The 26,611-nt window shown below is 37.4% G+C and overlaps 1 protein-coding gene across 8 annotated transcripts in view; it reads left to right on the plus strand.

The window, feature by feature from the left end:
* STIL (STIL centriolar assembly protein) overlaps positions 1–24,465 on the plus strand; it is a 77,856-nt gene extending 53,391 nt beyond the window's left edge. For all 8 annotated transcript variants that reach the window (XM_045981400.1, XM_045981417.1, XM_045981447.1 and 5 more), the window contains 3 exons: positions 5,721–5,931; positions 7,423–7,673; positions 22,339–24,465. In XM_045981400.1, the coding sequence (XP_045837356.1) occupies positions 5,721–5,931; positions 7,423–7,673; positions 22,339–23,125 (1,249 nt within the window). In that variant the 3' untranslated portion in view covers positions 23,126–24,465. The remainder of the gene's footprint in view (positions 1–5,720; positions 5,932–7,422; positions 7,674–22,338) is intronic.
* Positions 24,466–26,611: the final 2,146 nt, after the last annotated feature.

Here is a 26,611-nt window from a genome sequence, read left to right on the forward strand (position 1 = left end):
GTACTGACATTTGCAAATATCTTCTCCCATTCCGTGGGTTGCCTCTTTGTTTTGTTGACTGTTTCCTTTGCTGTGCAGAAGCTTTTGATCTTGATGAAGTCCCAAAAGTGCATTTTTGCTTTTGTTTTCTTTGCCTCTGGAGACATATCTTGAAAGAAGTTGCTGTAGCTGATATCGAAGAGGTTACTGCCTATATTCTCCTCTAGGATTCTGATGGATTCCTGTCTCACATTGAGGTCTTTTATCCATTTCGAGTTTATCTTTGTGTACGGTGTAAGAGAATGGTCGAGTTTCATTCTTCTACGTATAGCTGTCCAGTTTTCCCAGCACCATTTATTGAAGAGACTGTCTCTTTTCCATTGAATATTTTTTCCTGTTTTGTCGAAGATTATTTGACCCAGAGTTGAGGGTCCATATCTGGGCTCTCCACTCTATTCCACTGGTCTATGTGTCTGTTTTTATGCCAGTACCACGCTGTTTTGGTGATCACAGCTTTGTAGTAAAGCTTGGAATCAGGTAACGTGATGCCGCCAGTTTTGTTTTTGTTTTTCAACAAAAATTGTTTCTTGTTTTCAACAAGAATTGTTTTAGCAATTCGGGATCTCTTCTGATTCCATACAAATTTTAGGATTATTTGCTCCAGCTCTTTGAAAAATACTGGTGGAATTTTGATCGGAATGGCGTTACAAGTATAGATTGCTCTAGGCAGTACAGACATTTTAACAATGTTTATTCTTCCGATCCAAGAGCATGGAATGGTCTTTCATCTTTTTGTGTCTTCTTCAATTTCTTTCATGAGTGTTCTATAGTTCCTCGAGTACAGATCCTTTACCTCTTTGGTTAGGTTTATTCCCAGGTATCTTATGGTTCTTGGTGCTATAGTAAATGGAATTGATTCTCTAATTTCCCTTTCTGTATTTTCATTGTTAGTGTATAAGAAAGCCACTGATTTCTGTACATTGACTTTGTATCCTGTCACGTTACTGAATTGCTGTGTGCCAACTCAAACTTCTTTTTTTTTTAAAGATTTTATTTATTTATTTGACAGAGAGAGATCACAAGTAGATAGAGAGGCAGGCAGAGAGAGAGAGAGGGAAGCAGGCTCCCCGCTGAGCAGAGAGCCCGATGCGGGACTCGATCCCAGGACCCCGAGATCATGACCTGAGCCGAAGGCAGCGGCTTAACCCACTGAGCCACCCAGGCGCCCCCAACTCAAACTTCTTAATCAAATTTTATTTGAGGAAAAGAAACTAAATGTAGAATTATATCTTGCTTTAAGCATTTTTATTTTGAAATTTTAGATTTACAGAGAAGTTAGGAAAATAGTAGAACTCACTCAGGTTTCCCTAATGTTAACACCTTATATAACCGTAGTAAAATGATCTAACCCAGGAAATTAACATTGTTACATTAGTATACTAAACTGCAAATTCTGGTTGTACCAGTTTCTCCAATAATGTACTTTTCTGTTCCAGGAACCAATATAGGATTTCACATTGGTTTATTAGTTGTGTCTTATTAGTCCAAATCTGTGACAGATCCTCATTATTTTCTTGTCTTTCATGACTTTGACACTTTTGATGAGTCAGTTATTTTGTAGAATATCTCAATTTTGGTTTGTCTGCTACTTTCTCATGATTAAATTGAAGTTTTGCGTTTTTGGCAAGATTACCACAAAGAGGTGTTACTGCCCTGTCCTCTCAGTGTATCCTATCAGTGGATTACATGATGTCACGTTATTAACTTTTAACACTCAGTTAATGTGACATCTGCTAGTTTTTATCACTATAAAGTTAACAATTTTCCCTTTGTAATTGAATAAATACCTTAAGGCAGATACTTGAGACTCTGTAAATATTCTTTTTGAGCTTTCTCCGTTTGACTCAAGCGTCCGTCTATAGATATACCTGCCATGGTGATTACCATAGTATTTAACTACTGATGATTTTGTATTTTCTTCATTCCTTCCACATTTGTAAATCAGACTTTTTCTGTAAGGAAAAGCTGTTTTCCTTCTCTGCTTATATATTCATTTATTTATGTCTGTGTAGACTCCCAGACATTTCTTTTATTCTATGAATTATAGTTCAAACTATTATTTATTTTATTTGCTTAAATTGTTTCAATTTTTTGTCTTTGGGAGCTCTTTTAGATTGGCTTCTGTTTCTTTTAGAAAAGCCCTCATCCTTTTTCAATCATGTTCTTGTTTTTTGGCACCACAAGATGTTCCAGGCTCACCTTGTATTTTCCCAGCCCCAACCCTGGAATCAACTGCAGAAACCAGGAGCAATGGTATCAGAGAATGTATTTAGAAACAAAGATCTGAGCAGTAGGTATAGCATTGCTACTTCGTATCTGTGCTCCTAGGTCCTCTTAGGATATACACACGCACACCCTTATTTATGTCTACATTTATCTGTCTGTATTTCAAAATCCTTGACTTCATACCAATCCTCTGATTCCAGTCCAGCACCTCCCTTTTTCTTATTGATACCTTCTTTCCCCAACAGTGAGAAACCTGGCTTTCATGTACACTATAGTTAATTATTCTAATGTACACATCAAGTAATTTCAGAATTGCTTAGAATTCTAAAATGGATTTACTAGAGTATGTGCATTTGTTTACAGTTCTTTTTATCTTTAGCCTTACAACATCCAATGAAAATACCTTTTTTCATGGTTATTTAGGTAGGTTATTTTCTTTTGTGTTGCCTTGTGTGGTTATATTGTTTGTTTGTAATACCATTAGGTTGATTTATTATTATTTGTATTCCACTTGAGGATTGCTTCAAATTCTGGTTGACTTTATTTGTTCTTTAGGTATCTGAAACATGACTGTGGCTTTAACAGACCTAATTAAATAGAAAAAGTATATACTCAAAGAAGAGTTACTCCATTCTCATTCCTGCCACCCTGTTCCCAAATCCCCCCTTTTCCTATCCCTTTTCCCACCCATCTCCTTTAGATCACCAATCTCTTTAGTTACTGGATTGCCTTTCTTGTATTTCTTTTACACAGATGAGTAAACGTCTCTATTTTCTTATGACATTTCTTTCTTATACGAAGTGTAGAAAGGTAGCATGCTATAGGTATTTTTTTGAACGTTTCTCTTTTCCCTTAACAGTAAGTATTTCCAGTACTTCCAGTACTGGAAATACTCCAGATCAGTCCTAGAGATCTTTCCTGATATAGCTATATAGTACTCCACTATGTGGATGTGCCATAGTTTAGTAAATGCTCTCCTACTTATGAGTATTTAGACTGTTCCCAGGGGGCGCCTGGGTGGCTCAGTCGGTTAAGCATCTGCCTTTAGCTCAGGTCATGATCCCAGGATCCTGGGATTGAGTCCCGTTTCTCCCTCCCCCTTTTCCTCTCCCATTTGCTTGTGCATGCTCTCTCTGTGTCTCTTGATAAATAAAATCTTAAAAATTAAAAATGGACTTTCTTCTTAGTATTTTTCAACTACAAGCGTTGCTACAGTGATTACCTGGTGGCATGTGTATTTTTGAATTGTTTTAGAAGTGGGATTTTTACATCCAAACTTAAGTGCATATGTAATTTTGTTAATTATTACCAAGTTTCCCTGCAGAAGATTGCAGTTTTTGATCTCAGCAGCAGTGAATGAAATTACCTGTTTTCCCACAGCTGTGCCAACAAAATATGTTGCCATATTTTAAAAAATTTTTACCAGTCTAATAGGTGATAAATGGTATTGGTAGTGTTTTAATTTTCATTTTAAAAATTATGCATAAGTTGAATCATTTCTTCATGTTGCAAGTTATTTCCATATTTTTATGAATTGTCAGTTTATGTCTCTCACCATTTTCCTACCAGAGTTTTAGGTTCTTTGCCCTCCAATTTTTAAGTGTTCTTATATATTAGAGATGTTAGGTGTTTGTAGTGTATGTTGTGAATATTTTCCGGTTTGTCAGTTGTCTTTTGACTTTGATGTTTTTTGCCCCATAAAAATTTTTTACTTTATGTGGTCAGAGTTATTGATTTTTTTCCTTATAATTATATCTTAACCAGTATTTTATAAATACTTATTTCAGCTAGTATTTACTGATCTTATAATATACCAATGAATACTGGTATATTATACATATGAAGTTAAAATTAAGCAGTATGGGGGGCACATGGGTAGTTCAAGTTGGCTAAGCATCCAACTCCTGATTTCAGCTCAGATCTTGATCTCAGGGTTCTGAGATAGAGTGCCACATCAGGTTCCACACTGGGCGTGGAGCCTGCATAAGATCCTCTCCCTGCCCCTGACCTCCTCTCTAAAAAAAATACTAAGCAATATGGAAAAATTGGAAATAAACTGAGTTTTAAAAATGAGATGTATGGTTAGAAAAGTTATACTTGTAAAATGAAACACTATGTAACAGTTAAAACTTGTTTTAAGAATATTTAGTGAAATGAAAAGATACTTGATATAATATTGGGTTTTAAAAAGCAGCCTCCAAAACTACCTTTGGTATGGTATAGTTTTTCAGAGAAAATAACTACCTATATAAAAAAAGGGTATAGATGAAAGTACTCTAAAATGTTAATAGTGGTTTTCTCTAGGTATTAAACTATGTACGAGGGGTTCCTGGGTGGCTCAGTTGGGTAAGTGTCTGCTTTCAGTTCAGGTCATGATCTCAGGGTCCTGCGATTGAGCCCCATGTCGGGCTCCCTGCTCAGTGGGAAGTTTGCTTCTTTCTCTTGCTCTCTCCTAACCCTGTTCTTGCTATCTCTTTCTCTCTCAAATAAATACATAAAATCTTTTAAAAAACAAACTGTATTTTTTTCATATTTAGTATAACTTTGAGCGGTTAGCTAACCTCTCTGTGCCTCATGACCTCATCTGTCAAATAGGCACAATATGTAGGATCTTACAGGTCTTTTTGGTAAGGATTTTGTAAAAGGATGCACTTAAAACAATGCCTAGCCTATAATAAGCTTTCTGCTAGCTAATATTTATTATTACCTTTCTCTACAATAGCCACATTATTGTTCTTCTAAGAAATGTCTTTTAATATTGCTTTCCATAGTAAATTAAGAAATATGTATTTATGTGCTAAGTTTAAAAGTAATAAATGCTCATTGTATTAAATTCGAAAAATAAGTAAAAGCATAAAGAAGGAAAGAAATACTACCAAATATATAATGTGATTATAAATGGCAACTTAGGAACTCTTATTTGCCAGGAATCTTTTCTTTCTTTTTTTTTAAGATTTTATTTATTCATTTGACAGAGAGCAAGCACGAGAATACAAGCAAGGGGAGCAACAGGCAGAAGGGAAAGGGAGAGGCAGGCTCCTAGCAGGGAGCCTGATGCAGGGCTTGATCCCAGGACGCTGGGCTCATGACCTGAGCTAAAGGCAGAAGCTTAACCAACTGAGCCAATCCAGCACCCCTTGCCAGGGATCTTAACTATATTTTAAAACTTAAAGCAAACAAATAATATATTTAAAAATTGTGATACTTGCATCAAGTTCGGGAGAAATCAACAGGTTGTTTGCCAGCTTTCAAAAAAAAGTTGTCTGACTATAAATAACATGACTTGAAAAGGTGTTACGGTCTGCTTTATGTGCAGCCTATCAAGATGAGAGCTGAAAATACAAAGCAGAATGCTGTTGAATCTTATCCCTTTATTTCAAAGTTACTGCACTTCAAATAAATGTATCTTGCAAGTATCTTGATAACTAACACATTATGTATATCCTTCCAAGCAGCTCTTCCCCAGGTGTGAGAAAAGAACCTGATGTGCCTGTGTTCTTTCCGAATTCCATGCTGGCAGAAAATGTAAGCATGTGCTTACAGAGTGGACCAACAGAGGGTGCCAGTAACCACTCTGTAACATCAGGGGAACCAAAAATTGAGCAAGTAATGCAACCCTTGCCTCATCAACCTACAGATAATCAGAAAATATACCAGGATTTATTGGTAAGAAACAGTAATACATTTCATCTGTTCTGAGATGATTACTTTCAGGTAGACTAGTTAAGCCTCTCCTTTCTTTAAACTGATTGGGCCCTTGATATCAAAAGATTTTCCCTAAATTAATGACACATCATTTATTTCTTTTAGCTCTTTGTGATTATGATAACCTAAATTCAGTAATTTTGTATAAGGATCCCAGTCATCAGATACTTAGGTAGCCGGGGGAAATCATAAAACAAAACAACAACAACAACAACAAAAACAGAGTAAAGTTGGTACCAGAAAAAATAAGGAACAATTTGCAGGAAGTTGGAAAGTAGGAGAATATCTATGGTAATATTGCATTCAGGTAAAGAGATTTTTATTGAATACTTAGTCTAAGAAAGTGAACTAAGTAAAAAGAAAACTAAGTAAGTGAACTAAGTAAAAAGGAGTGCCTGGGGAGCTCAGTCCATTAAGTCCAACTCAGTTTCAGCTCCAGTCATGATCTCATGGGTCATGAGATTGAGCCCTGCAGTGGGCTCTGCACTCAGTTGGGAGTCTGCTTGAGGATTCTCTCCCTTTGCCTCCCTCCCAACACCCCCCTTCTCTTTCTCTTTCTCAAGTAAATAAATCTTATTTTAAAAAAGTGAATAATATAAAGATAAATATGATAGTCTCTGCTGTTGAGAAGCTAGGGGAAATAACACATGGATACCAGTAGCAAACAATTATAGGACAGGCTGAGAAGTGCTGTAAGCAAGGCAACATGGAATAAAAAGGATAATTCTAGTTGGAAGAAATGGTCATCTAGTCATCTTGGAAAAATTAGAATGTAAACTAAGACTTGAAGCTTTAATGACCCTGGCTGTCACTTCCATCTGAAGTGTAGACTAAGGAACATTTGATTTCTCCATACCTCTAGGGCCCTAAGTATTCATCTGTGGACACATACTTGCTGTTTGCCTGCTGGGTCTTTTTTTTCTTTTCTTTTCTTTTTTTTTTTTGCCTACTGGAGCTAGCAGCTGTGTGCTCAGGGAATGAAATGCGCTCTAATGTCAGGAAGGCAGAGGTGGTATCATAGGTCATTCTCATTCTGACGGAGAAAAGAGAGAAATCAAATTCTGAAAGTAACCTAAAGATCTAATATATAACTCTGAAACATTACCATTTTTCAAATGAAAGCACGATTTAAAACTTTTGTTTATAGTTCCTATAAACCCTTGAAAACACTTGAAATATTATTCAAATAACTTTAAATCTGTTAGCTTTAAAATGAACAAGTTCTGAACATTCTAAACTTCCTCTAGGGTCTGATAAAATCATTCATTGAGATGGGCTTCCTTTATAAAAACCCCAAAATATAAAAAATTTCCAAATGTACTTGATTCTTTGTAGAATTTGGCTAGTCTTTATTTTGCTTTTCCCTGGCCTTACTTATGCTGCTACTTGCAGTTTTATTTCCTAAGATTGTTAATAGTGGTTTTTCAAATATATCTTTTTTCTTTTCATCAGAGTCAAGTGAACCACCTACTGAATAACTCCTCCAAAGAGACTGAGCAGCCATCGACCAAAGCAGTAATTATCAGCCATGAATGCACCAGAACACAAAATGTTTACCATACAAAGAAAAAAAAACGTGATTCAGGTCTGGTAGACAAAGATTGTGTTCTTAATGCAACCCTTAAACAACTAAGAAGCCTTGGAGTAAAAATTGATTCTCCCACTAAAGTGAATAAAAATGCACATAAAGTGGATCACGCCAGGTAACTTTCAAATCTGTTTTACTTCTTTATTTATTTTCAAAATTTTATTTAAATTGTAGTTAATAAGCATACAATGCTGCAATATTGGTTTCTGGAGTAGAATTCAGGGGTTATCACTTATAAATAATACTTAGTGCTTGTCATAACAAATGTGCTCCTGAATACCCTCACTCACCTCCCTCCATCAACCCTGTTTCCTATCTATCTATAAGAATCTCTTATGGTTTATTTTCCTCTTATTTTCTTTTTCCCCCTATGTTCGTTTATTTCTTAAATTTCACATATGAGTGAAATCATATGGTATTTGTCTTTCTCTCACTTATTTCACTTAGCATACATTTTAGCTCCATCCACATCATTGCAAATGGCAAGATTTCATCCTTTTTGGTGGCTGAGTAATGTTCCATTTTATATATATATATCACATCATCTTTATGCATTTATCAGTCATTGGACCTTTTGGTTCTCTCCATAGTTTGGCTATTGCTGATAATGCTGCTATAAACATCAGGGTGCACGTACCCCTTTGAATCTGTATTTTTGTATCTACTAGGTAAATACCTTGTAATGCAATTACTGGATCATAGAGTAGTTTTATTTTATTTATTTTTTTAAGATTTTATTTATCCATTTGACAGACAGAGATCACAAATAGGCAGAGAGAGAGGAGGAAGCAGGCTCCCTGCTGAGCAGAGAGCCCGACGTGGGGCTTGATTCCAGGGGATCAAGACCTGAGATCATGACCTGAGCTGAAGGCAGAGGCTTTAACCTACTGAGCCACCCAGGCACCCTGAGTAGTTTTATTTTTAACATTTGGAAGAACCTCCATACTGTTCTCCTGAGGGGCTGCACCAATGGCTACACCATTTTGCGTTCCCACCAACAGTACATCTTTTGTTTCTTGTGTTGTTAATTTTAGCCATTCTGACAGGTGTGAGGTGGTATCTCATCCTGGTTTTGATTTGTAGTTCCCTGATGATGGGTGTTATTATTGAGCATCCTTTCATGTGTCTTTAGCCATCTGGATGCCTTTTTTGGAAAAGTGTCTATTCATGTTCTGCCCATTTCTTAACTTGGTTATTCTGTTTTTTGGATGTTGAGTTTGTAGATTTTGGTTGCTAACCTTTAGATATGTCATCTGCAAATATCTTCTCCCATTCCATAGGCTGCCTTTTAGTTTCATTTCTTTCCTTCACTGTGCAGAAGCTTTTATCTTGATGAAGTCTGAATGGTTCATTTTTGCTTTCGTTTCCTTGGCTGTGGTCATATGTCTAGGAAGAAGTTGCTATGGCCAAGATCACAGAGGTTTCTGCCTGTATTCCCCTCTAGGATTTTGATGACTTCCTGTCTCACATTTAGGTCTTTTGTCCATCTTGAATTTCTTTTCGTGTCTGGTGTAAGAAAGTGGTCCAATTTCATTCTTCTACGTGTTGCCATCCAGTTTTCCCAACGCCATTTGTTGAAGAGACTGTCTTTTCCATCTATGGGTGGTCTTTCCTGCTTTATTGAGGATGAGTTGCATCATATAGTTGTGTAAAACTCATTTCAAAAGATGAAAAATGGGGTGCCTGGGTGGCTCAGTTGGTTAAGCAACTACCTTTGGCTCAGGTCATGATCCTGGAGTCCCAGGATTGAGTCCCACATCAGGCCCCCTGCTCTGCGGGAAGTCTCCTTCTCCCTCTGACCCTCCCCCTCTCTCATGCTGTCTCTCTCATTCTCTCTCTCAAATGATAAATTAATAAAATCTTAATGAAAAAAAAAAGATGAAAAAATTGTAGGGGGCGCCTGGGTAGCTCAGTCTGTTCAGTGTCTGTCTTCAGCTCATGAACTCAGGGTCCTGGGATTGAGCCCTGTGTTGGGCTTCTTGCTCAGGGAGCCCTCTTCTCCCTCTGCCTGTTGCTCCCTATGCTTGTGCATGCCCTCTCTCTCACTCTGACAAATAAATACATTTTTTAAAAAAACATGAAAAATATTTAAATGTATTACAGCAATCTCATGAGAAAAGGTATAAGCTTGCCACTCGATTCAGTTGCTTCATCATTTATTCAGGGCCTAGTAGGTGTGTGATAACAAAGAGACCATCTCTACCCTGTAGTAGGAGAGTGGGTTTTACATACATAAGAGATACTGTCAGATGTCTCCTAGGTAAAGATGCCAATAAAATGCTCTGGGACTCTTGAAAAAAGAAATGAATCTTACTCATTTCTTGTGTCTGAAAGGTCTTCCTGGAGGTGATAGGGTCTGTGTCAGCTATTGGATATTCAGTTACGCAGCTGTGCCATCTAAAAGGCAAAACATTCCTTTCCTTAGGAATGTGTTTTGACCAATATAGTCGTACAAAGCTTACTCATTGCTTACCAGTTACAATTGGCCATGTTCTTCTGTTTAGATTCCTCTTTATCAAAGATGACTTAGCCCATATTTGTTTTTAAAATCTGAAAGTTATATTACTAAGATTAGCATATTTTCTGTTAATTATTTTTATTGTTTTCTAGTTGCAAAAGTAATATGGTTTCATGATTTAAGAAAGTAATAAATAGCACACAAGAATATCAGGTAAAATGTAAAAGCTCCCACTCCCCAAATTCCTCAATCTGAACCCCCTGCCAACATTACTTCTCTTAACTTTTTTTTGTATTCTGTAGAAATGTTCCATGCATGTTCAAGTGTATATGGATGTGAAGAATATTACAATTTGGTTTTGTTTTGTTTACTTAAAATTATGTCTTAGATACTTTTCTTTATAGGTATATGCAGTTCTTTCGCATGCATTTAAACAGCTGCATGATATTCTGTTGTATCCATGTACGATAAGATAATGAACCTGTTCTCTGTTAATGGACTTGTAGGCTGTATCTCTTATTTCTTATCTCAAACAATGCTAAGTAAGCATCATTCTATAGGCGCTTGTACAAGTATATTTGTTGGATAAACTCTTAGAAGTAGGCAGGATCAAAGGATATGTGCATTTAAAGTTTTAGTAGTTGCTGCCATTGCTCACCAAAATAGTCACCAATTTACATTCCTACCAACAGTGTAAGAGAGTAAGGCTAGCATTTTTAAAGGTTTTAGCTCAATACTGTGAGATAGAAGCCACATAATGTATGTTAGAATATACAAATCACCCTGCTATCTGTGTAGAACACTATTTTGATGCGGTGCTGGGTGGGGGGGGGGAGGTTAAGTAATTATTTCTTCAGATTGGTTACCTTGTTTTAATGTCCTTATAGTGACACATTGGAAATCATAAATTTCCAGCATATAATGAACCTGATTGGTATTTTAGATGCTTTAGAATGAAATGGGAAGTAAAGTCTTTTTGATTTACCAATGGGGGTAGTCATTGTTTTAATCAGGATTATTCTGTTCTCCATTTAAATAATAATCTACATTATAAATTTATACTATGAAAAGTATACATGCTCAGAGTTGCTGTTTTAGAAAATGAAGAAAATGTCATCTGAACTTATAATAACATCTGAAAAAAAATGGCTTTTTAAGAAACAGTTGCAGTTTTACTATATATACATAAAAATTTTTAAGTATTTTAATATTGTGGCCTATACCCATTTTTAAAATTTGATTTTGTGAGTTGAAAAACTCATGGATATATTTTCATAGATGGAATTTTAACTTCATATAAGATAATTTTCTCAAGGAGGTGAAAGCCAATTTGAAGAAAATTGTTTTCAGTTCAAAGCAATATGTTAAATTAAGTATTTCCATAGAGGAGTAGGCTGGCAAAAACCTAACAGTAACATAGCTGTGTCTTCATATGAAAAAAAAATTTTAAGTTTTATTATACGGTATAAGTTGTATAAAATATTGTAGAGCTTTGGAAATAGAGTTTGCTATTTGTTTTGTTTTCATTGTCAAGGTAATATAAACTTTCTTTGTGAAATGTAGGAAAAAACCATATTCATACCAAACTCATTTATTATTAAAGCTTTACTTTTTCCTTTTATTCTTTTTCTAAAACAATTTTATTTTGTTTTTATTTACTGGAGAGAGAGAGAGCATGAGCAGGGGGAGGGGCAGAGAGAGAAATAAACTCCCCACTGAGCAGGGAGCCCGATGCGGGGCTTGATCCCAGGACTCTAGGATCATGACCTGAGCCAAAGTCAGACCTGAGCTGTTTCCTTTGCTGTACAAAAGCTTTTTATCTTGATGAGGTCCCAGTAGTTTGTTTTTGCCTTTGCTTCCCCTTGCATGTGGTAACATGTGTTGTAAGAAGCTGTTTTGGCCAAGGTCTCTTTTCCTCTAGGATTTTGATGCCTGTTTTCCTCCAGGATTTTGATGGCTTCCTGATTCATATTTAGGTCTTTCATCCATTTTGAATTTCTTTTTGTGTCTAGTATAAAAAAATGATCCACAATGTCATTTTTCTGCATGTTGCTATCCAGTTTTCCCAACACCATTTGTTGAAGAGACTGTCTTTCCACCTATGGAGAGTCTTTCCTGCTTTTTCTTTTTCTCTTTTTTTCTTTATTTAAAAAAAATTTTTTAAAAGATTTTATTTATTGGAGAGAGAGAGAGAAACAGGCTCTCCACTGAGCAGGAAGCCTGATGCAGGGCTCGATTCCAGGATCCTGGGATTACGACCTGAGGCGAAGTCAGACGCTCAGCCAACTGAGCCACCCAGGTGCCCCCTTTCCTGCTTTTTCAAAGATTAGTTGACCACATAGTTGTGGGTCCATTTCTGGGTTCTCTGTTCTGTTCCACTGATCTATGTGTCTGTTTTTGTGCTAGTACCATACTGTCTTGATGACAGTGTTGTATAGAGCTTGAAGTCCAGAATTATGTCACTAGTTTTGGTTTTCTTTATCAACATTTCAGTGGCTATTCGGGGTCTTTCTGGTTTCATACAAATTTTAGGATTATTTGTTCCAGCTCTCTGAAAAAAGTTGATGGTATTTTGATAGGGATTGCCTTAAATGTGTAGATTGCTCTACATAGCATAGATATTTTAGCAATATTTGTTTTTCTAATCCATAAGCATGGAATGATTTTTTATTTCATTTTGTCTTCCTGAGTTTCTTTCCTGAGTATTCTGTAGTTTTCTGAGTACAGAGCCTTTGCCCCTTTGGTTAGGTTTATTCCTGGGTATCTTATGGTTTTAGGCAATTGTAAATAGGATCAACTCCTTTATTTCTCTTTCTTCTATCTCATAGTTGGTGTGCAGAAATGCAACTGAGCTCTGGATATTGATTTTATATCCTACCACTTTGCTGAATTCCTGTATGAGTTCTAGCAATTTTGGGGTGAGGTCTTGGGTTTTCCACATATGGTATCATGTCATCTGCAAAGAGTGAGAGTTTGACTTCTTTGCTGTTTCAAATGCCTTTGTTTCTTTTTGTTGTCTGATTGCTGACGCTAGGACTCCTAGTACAGTTTTGAACAGCAGTGGTGATAAAGGGCATCCCTGCTGTGTTCCTGATCTTAGGGGGAAAGCTCTGTTTTTCCCCACTGAGAATGATATTCGCTTTGGGCTTTTCATAGATGGCTTTTATGATATTGAGGTATGTTCCCCTATCCCTGCACTGTGAGAGTTTTAACCAAGAAAGGATGCTGTACTTAGTCAAATGCTTTTTCTCCATCTGTTGAAAGAATCATAGGGTTCTTGTCCTTTTATTTATGTATTGTATCACATTGATTGATTTGCTAATGCTGAACCACCCTTGGAGCCCAGGAATAGATCCCACTTCTTAGTGACTAATCCTTTTAATGTACTGTTGTATCCTGTTAGCTAATATTTTGGTGAGAATTTTTGCATCCATGTTCATCAGGGATATTGGTCTGTAATTCTCCTTTTTGGTAAGGTCTTTTTCTGGTTTTGGGATCATGATAATGTTGACCTCATAGAAAGAGTTTGGAAGTTTTTCTTCCATTTCTATTTTTTTAAACCGCTTCAGAAGAATAAGTATTAATTCTTTAAATGTTTATTAGAATAGCCCTGGGAAGCCATTTGGCCCTGAGCTCTTATTTGTTGGGAGATTTTTTATTACAGCTTAAGTTTCGTTGCTGGTTATGGGTCTGTTCAGGTTTTTTATTTCTTCCTGGTTCAGTTTTGGTAGTTTATATGTCTCTAGGAATGCATCCATTTCTTCCAGATTGTCCAATTTGCCGGCGTGTAGTTGCTCATAATATGTTCTTATAATTGTTTGTATTTCCTTGGTGTAGCTTATGATCTCCCCTCTTTCATTCACGATTTTATTTATTTGGATCCATTCTCTTTTCTTTTTGGTAAGTCTGGCCAGTGGTTTATCAATCTTATTAATTCTTTGAAAGAACCAGCTTCTAGTTTCCTTGATCTATTCTACTGTTCTTTTGGTTTCTATTTCATTGATTTCTGCTCTAATCTTTCTCAGTTTTCCTCTTTTGCTGTTCTTTCTCTAGCTCCTTTAGGTGTAACGTAGGGTGTGTATTTGAGACCTTTCTTGTTTCTTGAGAAAAGCTTGTATGCTTGTATTGTTACATATTTCCCTCCTAGGACTGCCTTTGCTGCATCCAAAGGTTTTGAATAGTTGTGTTTTCATTTTCATTTGTTTCCATGACTTTTCTAAAAAATTCTTCTTAATTTCCTGATTGACCCATTCTTTAGTAGGATGCTCTTTAGCCTCCATGTATTTGAGGTCTTTCCAAATTTCGTCTTGTGATTGAGTTCCAGTTTGAAAGCACTGTGGTCTGAAAATATGCAGGGAATGATCCCAATCTTTTGGTACCAGTTGAGACCTGATGTGACCCAGTATGTCATTTGTTCTGGAGAATGTTTCATATGCGTTTGAGAAGAATGTGTATTCTTTTGCTTTAGGATGGAATGCTCTGAATGTATCTGTGAAATCCAACTGGCCCAGTGTGTCATTCAAGCCCCTTGTTTCCTTGTTGATCTGCTTAAGTGATCTGTCCATTGCTGTGAGTGGGGTGTTAAAGTCCCCTACTATTTATTATTGTATTATTATCAATGTGTTTCTCTAACTTTGTTATTAATAGACTTATATAATTGACTGCTCCCATGTTAGGGGCATAAATATTTATAATTGTTAGATCTTCCTGTTGGATAGGCCCTTTAATTATGATATAGTGTCCTTCCTCATTTCTGACTACAGTCTTTGGTTTAAGATCTAATTTGTCTGCTGTAAGGATTGCTACCCTACCTTTCTTTTGATATCCATTAGCATGATAAATGGTTTTCCACCCCCTCACTTTCTGCTCTGGAGGTGTTTTTGAGCCTAAAATGAATCTCTTGCTGACATCATATCTATGGGTCTTACTTTGTTATCCAATCCAATACCCTGTGTCTTTTGATTGGGGCAATTAGCCTCAATTTGCAATTCAGAGTAGCTATTGAAAGAGTTGGATTTAGTGCTATTGTAATACCTATAAAGTCACTATTTCTGTATATTGTCTCTGTTCCTTTCTGGTCTGTGTTACTTTTGGGCTCTCTCTTCCCTCAGAGGATTCCCTTTAACTTGCAAAGCTGGTTTAGTGATCACAAATTCTTTTAGTTTCCGTTTGTCCTGGAGGGTTTTTATCTCCTACTTTGAATGACATCCTTACTGGATAAACTATTCTTGACTGCATGTTTTCTCATTTAGCACCCTGAATATATCATGCCTATCCTTTCTGGCCTTCTAGGTCTCTGTGAATAGGCCTACTGCCAGTCTAATGTTTCTATCCTTGTAGGTTATGGACCTCTTGTCCTGAGCAGCTTTCAAGATTTTTTTGTCTGTCTCCAAGATTTGCAAGTTTCACTATTATATGTCAAGATATTGACTATTTTTATTGATCTTGAGGGAGGTTCTCTGTACCTCCTAAACTTCAGTTTCTGTTTTCTTCCCCAGATTAGGGAAGTTCTCAACTGTAATTTGCCCCAGTATACTTTCTGTCCCCCCTCTCTTGCTTTCCTCTTCTTCTGGGATCCCAATTATTCTAATATTGTTTTGCTCTTTGGTATCAATTGCCTCTCAAATTCTTCCCTTGTGATCCAGTAGTTGTTTATCTCTTTTCCGCAGCTTCTTCTCCAGTAGTTGTTTATCTCTCTTTTTTCTCAGCTTCTTTATTTTCTGTCATTTTGTCTTCTATATCACTAATTCCTCTTCTGCTTCATTTATCCTAGCAGTTAGAGCCTCCATTTTTTATTGCATCTCATTAATAGCCTTTTAAATTTTGGCTTGATTAGATTCTAGTTCTTTTATTTTTCCAGAAAGGGATTCTGTAGTGTCTTCTATGCTTTATTTTAAGCCCAGCTAGTGTCATCTTGAGACTGCTGTTCCACCTAGGTTTCCACCCTGTTTAGCCAGCTGAGCACCTTTCAGGCCCCAATGTCTGTCACTGGAGCAGAGTTACAAAAGTTCTGATTTTTGTGCTCCACTGCTCTATCACTTGCAGGTAGCAGGGCCCTCTCTTCTCAGCAGTTTATTGTCCCATATACTGTGTCAGATTCACTTCTCTGCACCTCCTACCTTACAGAAAGCGGTTTCTTTTCTATTTGTAGAGTTGCAGCTATTCTCTTAGATCCCTTGTTGAATTTGTAGATGTTCAGAATGATTTGGTGGCTATCTAGCTGATTTCCTGGGACCAGATGAGACAGAGGTCTCCTACTCCTCCACCATCTTGGACTATCTCCTATGCAATATTTTTCATTTAATCCTTAACAGTAATCTGTGTGGTAGACACTATTACTTCTGTTTTATAGATAAGGAAATTAAGTATCAATTTGCTCAAGTCCCCATACCTGTGATTTTAGACCTACTCTTCTCTAATTCCAAAGTCCATGGTTTGTTTTTTGTTTTATTTTGTTACTGTTTTGCTCTATTGCTTACTGCTTATTTAATTTTGGTGGGGTCTCATGGTGATACTGTTTGCTGCTTTGTGTTTTGACCATCCCGTGTCTACCAAAAAAAAAAACCCACCAATTTTTTTTTTTTTTTTTTACTCCACACTGGTAAATAATGTTTCCAAGTTGTTGTAACCCTTTCTGAGCATCAACTTTAATAGGGATATAATAATCCAGTAAGTGGGACATAGCATTTGTTTACCTTACCCTTCCCCTCTTGTCATAACTGAAAAGAACTTGTGAAGTTAGTTACAATTTCTTACTTAAATTACTTTTTTTAAAGATTTTTTTAAGAGATTTTATTTATTTACTTTAGAGAGAAAGAGTGAGAGAGAGAGCATGAGAGGGGAGAGGTTTAGAGGGAGAAGCAGACTCCCCACCAAGCAGGGAGCCTGATGTGGGACTCGATCCTGGGACTCCAGGATCATGATCTGAGCTGAAGGCAGTCGCTCAACCAACTGAGCCCACCCAGGTGCCCTTTAAATTTTTTTTTTATTTTTTAAAGATTTTCATTTTTGAGTAATCTCAATACCCAGCATGGAGCTCGAACTTATAACCCTAAAAGCAAGAGTCACATGCTGTACTGTCTGAGCCAGCCAGGCACCCCAGTTTCTTCCTTTTTTTTTTTTTTTAGTGGGCTCCATGCCTAGCTTGAACTCACAGCCCTGAAATTAACACCTGAGCTGAGATCAAGGGTCGGAATCTTAACTGACCAAGACAGTCAGGTGCCCCAATTTCTTAACTGTTTTAAATGTTGTTATGATGAACATCTTATTCCAAAGATTACATTTTTGTTTGGTTTTAGGATTATTTCCTTAGAGACTCAGAAATGGGAAGACTAAGTCAAAAAGGTCAGAAAATGTTAAAGCTGTTGCTGCATTGCTTTCTGAAAGAGTAAGGTTTTATAGTCTTACCAGCTATATATCTTACTATTTAACCAGTATTTTCACTCATTTTACTTTAATAAATATATATTGAACTTTCATTTTGAGCCAGCCCTGAGAGACATCATGGCATACAAGTTTAAGACATCTTTGCCCTCACAGAGCTCATAGTGTAGTGGAGAAGGCACTCAGATAGTCAACTATAATATATTCTGTTGCCTCCTATGAAAAGGACAGATACAGTTTGTTGAAGAAGCACATAGGAGGGATAACTAAAATTGCCCTTTTAAAAGATATGTGCTAATTTAGACCAAATATATCTTAACCTATTCTTAGTTAATTAATTAATTTATTTCTTAGTTTGTTCTTAATTTATATTTTATTGATTATTAATGAGTTTTAGAAACTATTATGATTAAAAATGAAACTGGAATACCTGGGTGGCACAGTTGGGTAAGTGTCTGACTCTTGGTTTTGGCTCAGGTTGTGATCTCAGAGGCATGAGATTGAACTCTCCATCGGGCACCATTTCAGTGTGGAGTCTTCTTGATACTCTCTTCCTCTGCCACCCCAATCAATCAGCCAATCAACGAACAAACCTTAGAACCTTAGAAAACAAAGGTTTTAAAATGAAACTTACACTGAAACTGTTTCTAACACATAGAAGTAAGATTTTGTCTGTCATTAATCTTAGACTGAGAATACTCCAAACATAAGACCATCTAAAGCCTACCTGTTTAATTTACATTGTTTCACAGTTTGTCTTAAACTTATTTTTTTAGTATAATCTGTCATTCTCTACCCAATTTCCAGCTTACCCAGCATTGTATTTGCAAGGTTCCTTGCTTTACTTTTATGTGGAATACTTTTTCACCTTTCTGCCTGCCAGATCCTTTTATCTGTCCTTCAAAGCTGAACTCAGATGGTACCTCCTTTGTCAAAGTTTCCTGGACCCCTCATCAGAATATTGATGTTTTTAGTCAGAATACCTTGTTCCCAATAGATTATAGCATGTTCCTGTGATAGTCTTTCCAGCAAGATCGGGAATTTCATATATATCTCTGAATCCTCCTTTCTTTTCGTTTCTTTTTTTTTTTTTTTTAAGATTTTATTTATTTGACAGATAGAGATCACAAGTAAGCAGAGGCAGGCGGGGTGGGGGGAGGTTGGAAAGCAGGCTCCCTGCTGAGCAGAAAACCCGACGCAGGGCTCGATCCCAGGACCCTGGGATCATGACCTGAGCCGAAGGCAGAGGCTTTTACCCATGGAGCCACCCCGGCGCCCCTGAATCCTCTTTTCTTCTACCACATTTGGTAGGCCTCCCATAAGTCATTTGCTAAATTAGTGAAATCCCACTATTTGGGTCATCACTGAAGCTTACAATGAATGCTTTATTTTTAGCACCTCTGTAGTATTTATTGTCAGTATTTATGGTCTTATTATCTTTTAACAGATATAAGTATATAACTGGTATGCTTAAAGCTCATAAGACAGTTATTTAGAATTTAAGGTACATTGTGCTTTAGAAATAGTGTCTTAAATTAGTTTAGTATCCTAAAAAGTACTGTGTAACTCTTACAGTCTGCACCGTTCTCCCTGGTTCTCTATACCACCTATTCTTTGTCATTATACCTGTGTGAAAACTTATTTCATGTTCCAGTTCTGGACTTCAGGAGCAGGTCCTTCCACCAGATGAGTAGCTGAAACAAGGGAAGGAGGATTTCCTTTCTTTTCTTTTTTTTTGTTTTAAGATTTTATTTATTTGAGAGAGCGAGCATACATGAGCGGGGTGGGGGGGCATGGAGGAGGGAGAAGCAGACTCCCCGCTGAGTAGGGAGCCCAGTGCTGGGCTTATTCCAGGACCCTGGGATCATGACCTGAGCTGAAGGCAGACGCTTAACAACTGAGCCACCCAGGTGCCCCAGAGATTTCCTTTCTGCTTTCCTGTTCCAGAATACTGCAAAGATTAGACAGCAGAGCAATGAAAGAAGGTCCTAGACAACCCTAGAAATTGTGGGGAAGATGGAGATTGTGGTTTTGGTGTCTGGCAATAACCTTTATAGGCAGATTTCCAATTCCTTTCAAATTCAAAACAGATCTTAAGCAGTCTCTTAGTTGCTTCCTTCCTTTCTACTTATTAGTTGAAAATTCCATGTAGGATAAGTATGAGGTGACTAATTGGGATTCAAAGAGGACAATAAAGTCAAGGTTAGTTTTCATCTTGAAGAAAGTTGGAATGATTTTTGAGCTTCCCTTAATTGTCAGCCTGTGACTCTTATATACAAACATAAATGGATTCTCCTCCTTTTGTGACTGCCTATATAATGAGATTCTACCATAGTATATTTGTGCTCAAGGCTGTAAGGATTTGATTAGTGGAATGGCCTCCTTTTGCTTCTCATCTTTAATTACCCTGGTGTTTATATGCACTGGTTCTGAGGATTATTGATTTGTTTTCTTTTCAAAGTAATGTTTCCCCTAACCCCAAATTGAGATTAGCAAGCTGTGTTGCACAATGAAACTTAAAGAACCTTCCAAACAGATATTGACTGATTTACAGATTTATATAGATTATTTAGCTATTCTGTCAAAGAAAATCTAATTCAAATTAGACCTTCTTTTTCTAAATATTTAACATTTTGAACTAGAAGTTTTTGTCTATTCAAATTATTTACATTAATATTATCTCTAGAGCTATTATACCTATATATATATATTTTAATGGGTACAGGTCTCCTGATTCAGTATGCCAATTGCTTATAATTTTGAAGAAATAGGCAAAAAAAAGTAGAAAAAGAGTTTATATTCAGAAGATAATGCCACTATGAATATTTCATAAAAGAATAACGTCTAGGGGCACCTGGGTGACTCAGTTAAGTGTCTGCCTTTGGCTCAGGTCATGATCCCAGAGTCCTGGGATCGAGCCCCGAGTTGGGCTCCCCTGCTTCTCCCTCTCCCTCTGCTGCCTCTGCTTCTTGTGCTCTCTCTCTTGCTTTGAAATAAACAAAATCTTTAAAAAAAAGAAGAAGAAGAAGAAGAAGAATGTCTAGATAAAGGTATCACTTCCATCGTATTAAGACAGTCTCCAAAGCAGAAAGTACCAAGAAGCTTAAGGAAAAATTACAAGATGGTTTTAAAAACCAACATTATTGAGCATATAGTTCCATTTTTTGGTGATGACATCACTGGTTTCAGGAATATTAATGGTTGGAAATAGCTTCTTCAGAATTTCGGATGCTTCTCAGAATGAAAATACCTGGTCATTATTTAGGTTTTAGAGAGTTGGTCATATAGACAGGGGCTGGCATGTATAAAACAGCTTCATTGGCTGATAAGGAAAGTCATATCATAGTTTTTGACTGGAATATAATGTTTACCACAACAAATGGTACACAAAAGATTCTAACTTTTAGGGAACCGAAAAACTGATAGCAAAATACAAGTTGCTGAATATAATGTAGTGAAACAGTGGTTGTAGAGCCCCAGAGAATAAGAGAGACCTGGGTCTAGCTCTTCAATTGCTAGCTGTTCAGTTAGGAAAAGCAGTTAAAAATCTCTATTCCTTAGTTTTTTCAACTGTAAAATCAAGATAATGGTACCTATTTTGTATTCATGTAATAAATATTAAATGAGCGCCTATTATGTACCAGATACTGTTTATAACAACCAAGGATATTGATTGGGGCCCTCATGGGGTTTCATGAACAAGTTAGATGATGAATAAGAAATGCGAGTTAAGGGGCGCCTGGGTGGCTCAGTGGATTAGGCCTCTGCCTTCCGCTCAGGTCATAATCTCAGGGTCCTGGGATCGAGCCCCGCATCGGGCTCTCTGCTCAGCGGGGAGCCTGCTTCTCCCTCTCTCTGCCTGCCTCTCTGTCTACTTGAGAGCTCTCTGTCTGTGAAATAAATAAAATCTTAAAAAAAAAAAAAAAAAGAAATGTGAGTTAAATATATGGACTGACAGTAAATGATACAAATGTGAAGTGTTGGAGAGTGGAGAATGAGGTCAGAATATTTGAAAGGGAAGACATCTCTGAGAAAGGTTTCTTTGAGGATTAATTGAGATACTGAATGTTTAGCAGAGTGCTTGGCGTATAATAAGGCATCAGTAAAATTTAGCAGCTATTATTGTATTTATGGTATTAAAGAAAAAGGCAAGTAGATTGGTTAATATTACTGAGATAACACCAATCAAAAATGAGTTGAAGATTATATCTAATGAAAGAAAATTAGTGTATACAGACATACACACACACTAGTCTATATCCAGAGACTGGTTGATGTTCTTTATTCAAATGGAATCTCTTCGGGGCACCCAAGTGGCTTAGCTGTTAAGCATCTGCCTTTGGCTCTGGTCATGATCCCAAGGTCCTGGGATCGAGTCCCACATCAGGCTCCCTACTCAGCAGGGAGTCTGCTTCTCCCTTTCCCACTCCCCCTGCTTGTGTTCCTGTTCTCACTATCTCTCTCTGTCAAATAAATAAATAAAATCTTTTAAAAAGAAAAAAAAAACAAACAAATGGAATCTCTTCAACCATGTACAATTTAATATTCTGAGCTACTCACAAAGCTTATATATAAATGGTACATCATCAGATGTTTTTTCTGTTTGATTTTATTTTTGTTTTATTTTACCAACACTTTTCATTTTGGAGTATTGTATTTCTTAAAACCATGATGTATGTATAAGTTTGGAAAAACTAGTTTGTATTCCACTTTCAGTCTTTGAGTCAGGGATTATCTTCTAGTTTATCATGTTTATCTCTTGAATGTATCTAGATCATTAAGACTTAGATGTTCGAGCACTCAGCTAAAAAAGCACCATGAAGCCTAAAGCTGAAGACCTTTTGTTACTTTCATAGAGTGGAATACATTTAGAATAACACAATTTTGGTACTCAAAATAAATGATGATAAATGATGGCCTACTCCTTTGTGTCTTTCAGTGTGTTGGCATGCATCAGCCCTGAAGCAGTGATTTCTGGATTAAACTACATGTCATTTGCTAATGTTGGCATGAGTGGCTTAAGCCCCAGCGGTGTGGATTTGAGCATGGAGGCAAATGCTATAGCTCTGAAGTACTTAAATGAAAATCAGCTGTCACAACTGTCTCTCACTCGATCAAACCAAAATAACTGTGATTCATCTTTTAGCCTTCTACATATTAATACAGACAGAAGCACGGTGGGGCTTAGTTTAATTTCACCAAACAACATGTCATTTGCAACCAAAAAATATATGAAGAGATATGGACTCATGCAAAGCAGTGACAACAGCGAAGATGAAGAAGAGCCTCCAAACAATACTGAGAGTAAGAGTGAACATTTATTGACTCAGAAACTTACATCCACACCTGAACAACTTGACTGTCAGAAAGAGCCTTCTAGGAATGCCTGTGAAATCATTAATCGTTATGACTGTGAATCCGGGAGCACCCACACAGACACACCAGTATTGAGAAATATTACAAATGATGTTGTTCAGCCAAAAGCAATGCAGCAATTGGATGAAAACCCCGCTTTCTTACTAAAAAACCATAAACCAAGTCCTATAATGAACCTCCGAACTGGAAAAGCAGAGTTTACCCAACATCCTGAGAAAGAAAATGAAAGGGACACTCCAATTCTTCCCGAAGGTTTAAAACCTGAAACTTTAAAACAAATGAGTAGTATGAATTCAGTAGGTACCTTCTTAGATGTAAAGCGGCTCAGACAGTTGCCAAAATTATTTTAAACCTTAAACTTGCCACCCTCCTGTTACGAGGATAGAGGGTGTCTCTTGAAGAGGCTTAGGGAAGCCGGAGCCTTTGGTAGTTTGGGGGATACCCTAAGCATTCTAGGGGCCAGTCTGTTTCTTGGTAACAGCTGACTGCAAAGAGCTGAACGGGTGACCTGATGGTCGGTGAGATGGTGCGAGCGTAGAGGAGGGAGAAGTGCTCTGTTCACGGAGAGCCATTCAGCATCCCTGCAACCATTGTTAAAACAAATCCTGAGATCACTTATTTCTACAGATATAGGTAAACTGGTACTATCCAACTCTGAATATGAACTGCTGTTTTATACTGTAAATTTTGAGAAGTAACTCCATTTTCCTAGTGTGTTGCATCTCTGCATCTACCCAGTTTCACCTGAAATAACGTAAAATAAACTTATCATGACCCTGACTAAATTAGCTAAATCAGCCCTTATTGAATTTAAGGGGAAGGTTTTATTTTTAAAAATAACTTTAAGATCTTTTATACAATGAGTATATATGTTCTCTTAATTAAGATGCATATTTGTTAAATTCTGTGGAGGTAAATCATTTGCAGTCTGGTGGTTTGAAGTTAATGTAACATTTTCAGCTGATAGCGCTAGCTATCACAAAATAAGAAAATTATTGAGCATGAGTTGTTTTATAAACTTTTGAGTATTTCAAGTTTTTTCATATTTTTAATAGAACTTAATAAAAATGTCTAGATTTACTCTTTTCCTCTATAGCATATCCTTCTCCCCTTGTTATTAAAAAAACTTATTTGACTCCCCAAAACTTACAAAAATAATAACACAGTTCAGGTATACCCTTTACCCAGTGACCCCCAATTATGGTATCTTACATAACTGTAGCAAATGATCAAAACCAAGAAATTGACATTGGGTGTGATATTAGTAACTAAACCACAGGCCTTGCAGGTTTCACAGGTTTCTACATGCACTCATTTATTTACTTTTTGGTGTATAAGTCTGTGAAATTTTGTCAGTTATTACAGATTTGTATACCCTCCACCACAATCAGCATACAGAACTGTTCCATCACCACAAAGAAACTCCCTAGTGCTGTGCCTTTAAAATACAATCCACCGCCCCAGCCCTAATCCCTGACAACCAATGGTCTGTTCTCCATCACTAGAATGTTGCCATTTTAAGGATGTCAGCATAAATGGCAGCACAGTGTATAACTTTTTGAAATTGGTTTTTACTAAGCATGAGGTCCTTGAGATCCATTCAAGATGTTAGTGTTGCTTCCTTTTTTCTCCCACCTTCTCAAAAATTAAGTTTTAATTTTTTTTTTTTAAGATTTATTTATTTGACAGATAGAGATCACAAGTAGGCAGAGAGGCAGGCAGAGAGAGAGGAGGAAGCAGGCTCCCAGCCAAGCAGAGAGCCTGATGCGGGGTTTGATCCCAGGACCCTGGGATCATGACCTGAGCTGAAGGCAGAGGCTTTAACCCGCTGAGCCACCCAGGTGCCCCAAGTTTTAAATTTTTATTTCTAAATATAAATGGAAAAAGTCCTCATTCACTTGAGAGATAAAGCTCTTCTGCTGAAGTTAACTTAAGCTGTGGTTGCCTTATATCCAACTTTGACATGTAAGCTGGAAAGAAGGGGACTTTGGATCTCTAAATACTTTCCAACTCATCTGGGCCTTCTGAGCTAATAATCTGATAGAACAGCTCATAGTTTGTAAGCCAAAGTGTAGTGACCTGGTGGCTCTCTGCTGGTGCCCGCTGGAGCCCTGACCAGTTGCTGCCTGTTGCCCTGCAATGTTGCTCTTTTCAGTACAAAGTAATACATGGAAATAGCAAGGACAAGAAGTCTGTGTCTTCCCTTTGTTTCCTTAGGTAAGCATCATTTGGCACTTTAGTTATTTTATTAAATAGCATAAAAACCCACTTAAAGGCTTCACTAGAGTCAACTTCTAAGAAACGGAATTGTCAACGCCACTTTGCATGTGCTGTACTTAACGCTAGCCCCCAATAGCCAGTGTGGGTACAATTTATACTGCACGTGATGAAAAACCTGAGAGAATTCTAGTGAATTAACTGACAGCCTCATTAACTCTACCATTATCACTGGGAACCCTGTCATTTTCACAGCAAATAAGCAGCTCTGTCTGAACAATAAAAACTGAACCTGACGCTTTTAGGCAAAATCTAATTCCATCCCTTCTGTTAACCACATCTGATTTAAGGCCTATGATAACACGCTTAAGCAGTTTTGGAGACTGAATTTAGACTGCAGACAATTCAACAAAACCTGTCTCTTTCACAACATGCATGTCTAGAGAAGAGGTGACCGACCGTCACTGAAGCCTCCTTTGGAAAGTTTTCTAAGAATGTTTTACTCTGGGAGCACCTGGGTGGCTCAGTCGGTTGAGCATCGACTCTTGATTTCAGCTCAGTCGTGATCTTAGGCTTGTGAAGTCAAGCCCTGTGTGGGGCCCCGTGCTGGGCGTGGAGTCTGCTTGAGGTTCCCTCTGCCTCCCCGCCACTGCCCACATGCCCTCATGCTCACACTTTCTCTCTCTCCAAAAAAAAAAAAAAAAAGGCTTACTGTGTGAAGTTATTTGGTAAATTCGTTGCTATGGTAGCTTTCAGGCATCTTTGAGCAAAGCATGAGTACTGGAAAAATTGGATTAAAAGACTGGATACGATTGCCTCAAGTGATATCTGTCTGAATATTTTTCTTTCGGTCCCGTAGCATACCATTTATAGATACATGGGTGCTATTTCAAATGGAATAAGGAAATGATGAAGCTTCCATTCCTCAGCTTCTGGAAAACAAACCCACTCATCTAGGTCCTGGCCAACTGGTCTCCCTGCTTTCACCAAACATCCCCTCTGAACCTCTGAACCCTTTGCGCCTCATAACTCTATGCTCACTTGTCCTCTGCCTTACCCTTCCTGTGCTAACCTGCACAGAAGTAGATGCAGACATATTAGACATGAACCTTGCCTTTTGCCAGCTGTGAAGACTAAGAAAAAAGAGATACACCCCGGAAAGAGTCATACCACAGTATGAGACAGATGAAACGCTGAAAGGAGTGATGGAGACTGGAAGGATCACAGAAGCATAATCATGACAGCTTCCATCTTTTTAGGCCCCTGTCTTCACTGGGTGCTGTGCAGAGTACTCCACATGCATTGATCGATTCATTTAAGCGTCCTTGCTGACCCCAGCTGATGATTGTCATTCTCACAGTTAAGGGAATAACCTGAGGGAGATAACTGACTTAAGTAAGTTGCTAGCAGAGATGCAAGCTCAAGTACAATCCCAGAGCCCAAGCTCTTACTAAGCCGCTGAGAAATACAACTTCTCTGAGGCCTGAGGAATTCCAGAAGAGCTTCCTACAAGAAACATGTTGAGCTGGATGAATGATTCCAAATACTGCAATCAATGCTGTTTTGAGTATGTGCTGTCCTCCAAGCTGCCCTGCCTCATTTGGCCCCAAGAAGGAGTC

Source organism: Meles meles, chromosome 1 (assembly GCF_922984935.1).
Source record: "Meles meles chromosome 1, mMelMel3.1 paternal haplotype, whole genome shotgun sequence".
Taxonomy (NCBI): Eukaryota; Metazoa; Chordata; class Mammalia; order Carnivora; family Mustelidae; genus Meles; species Meles meles.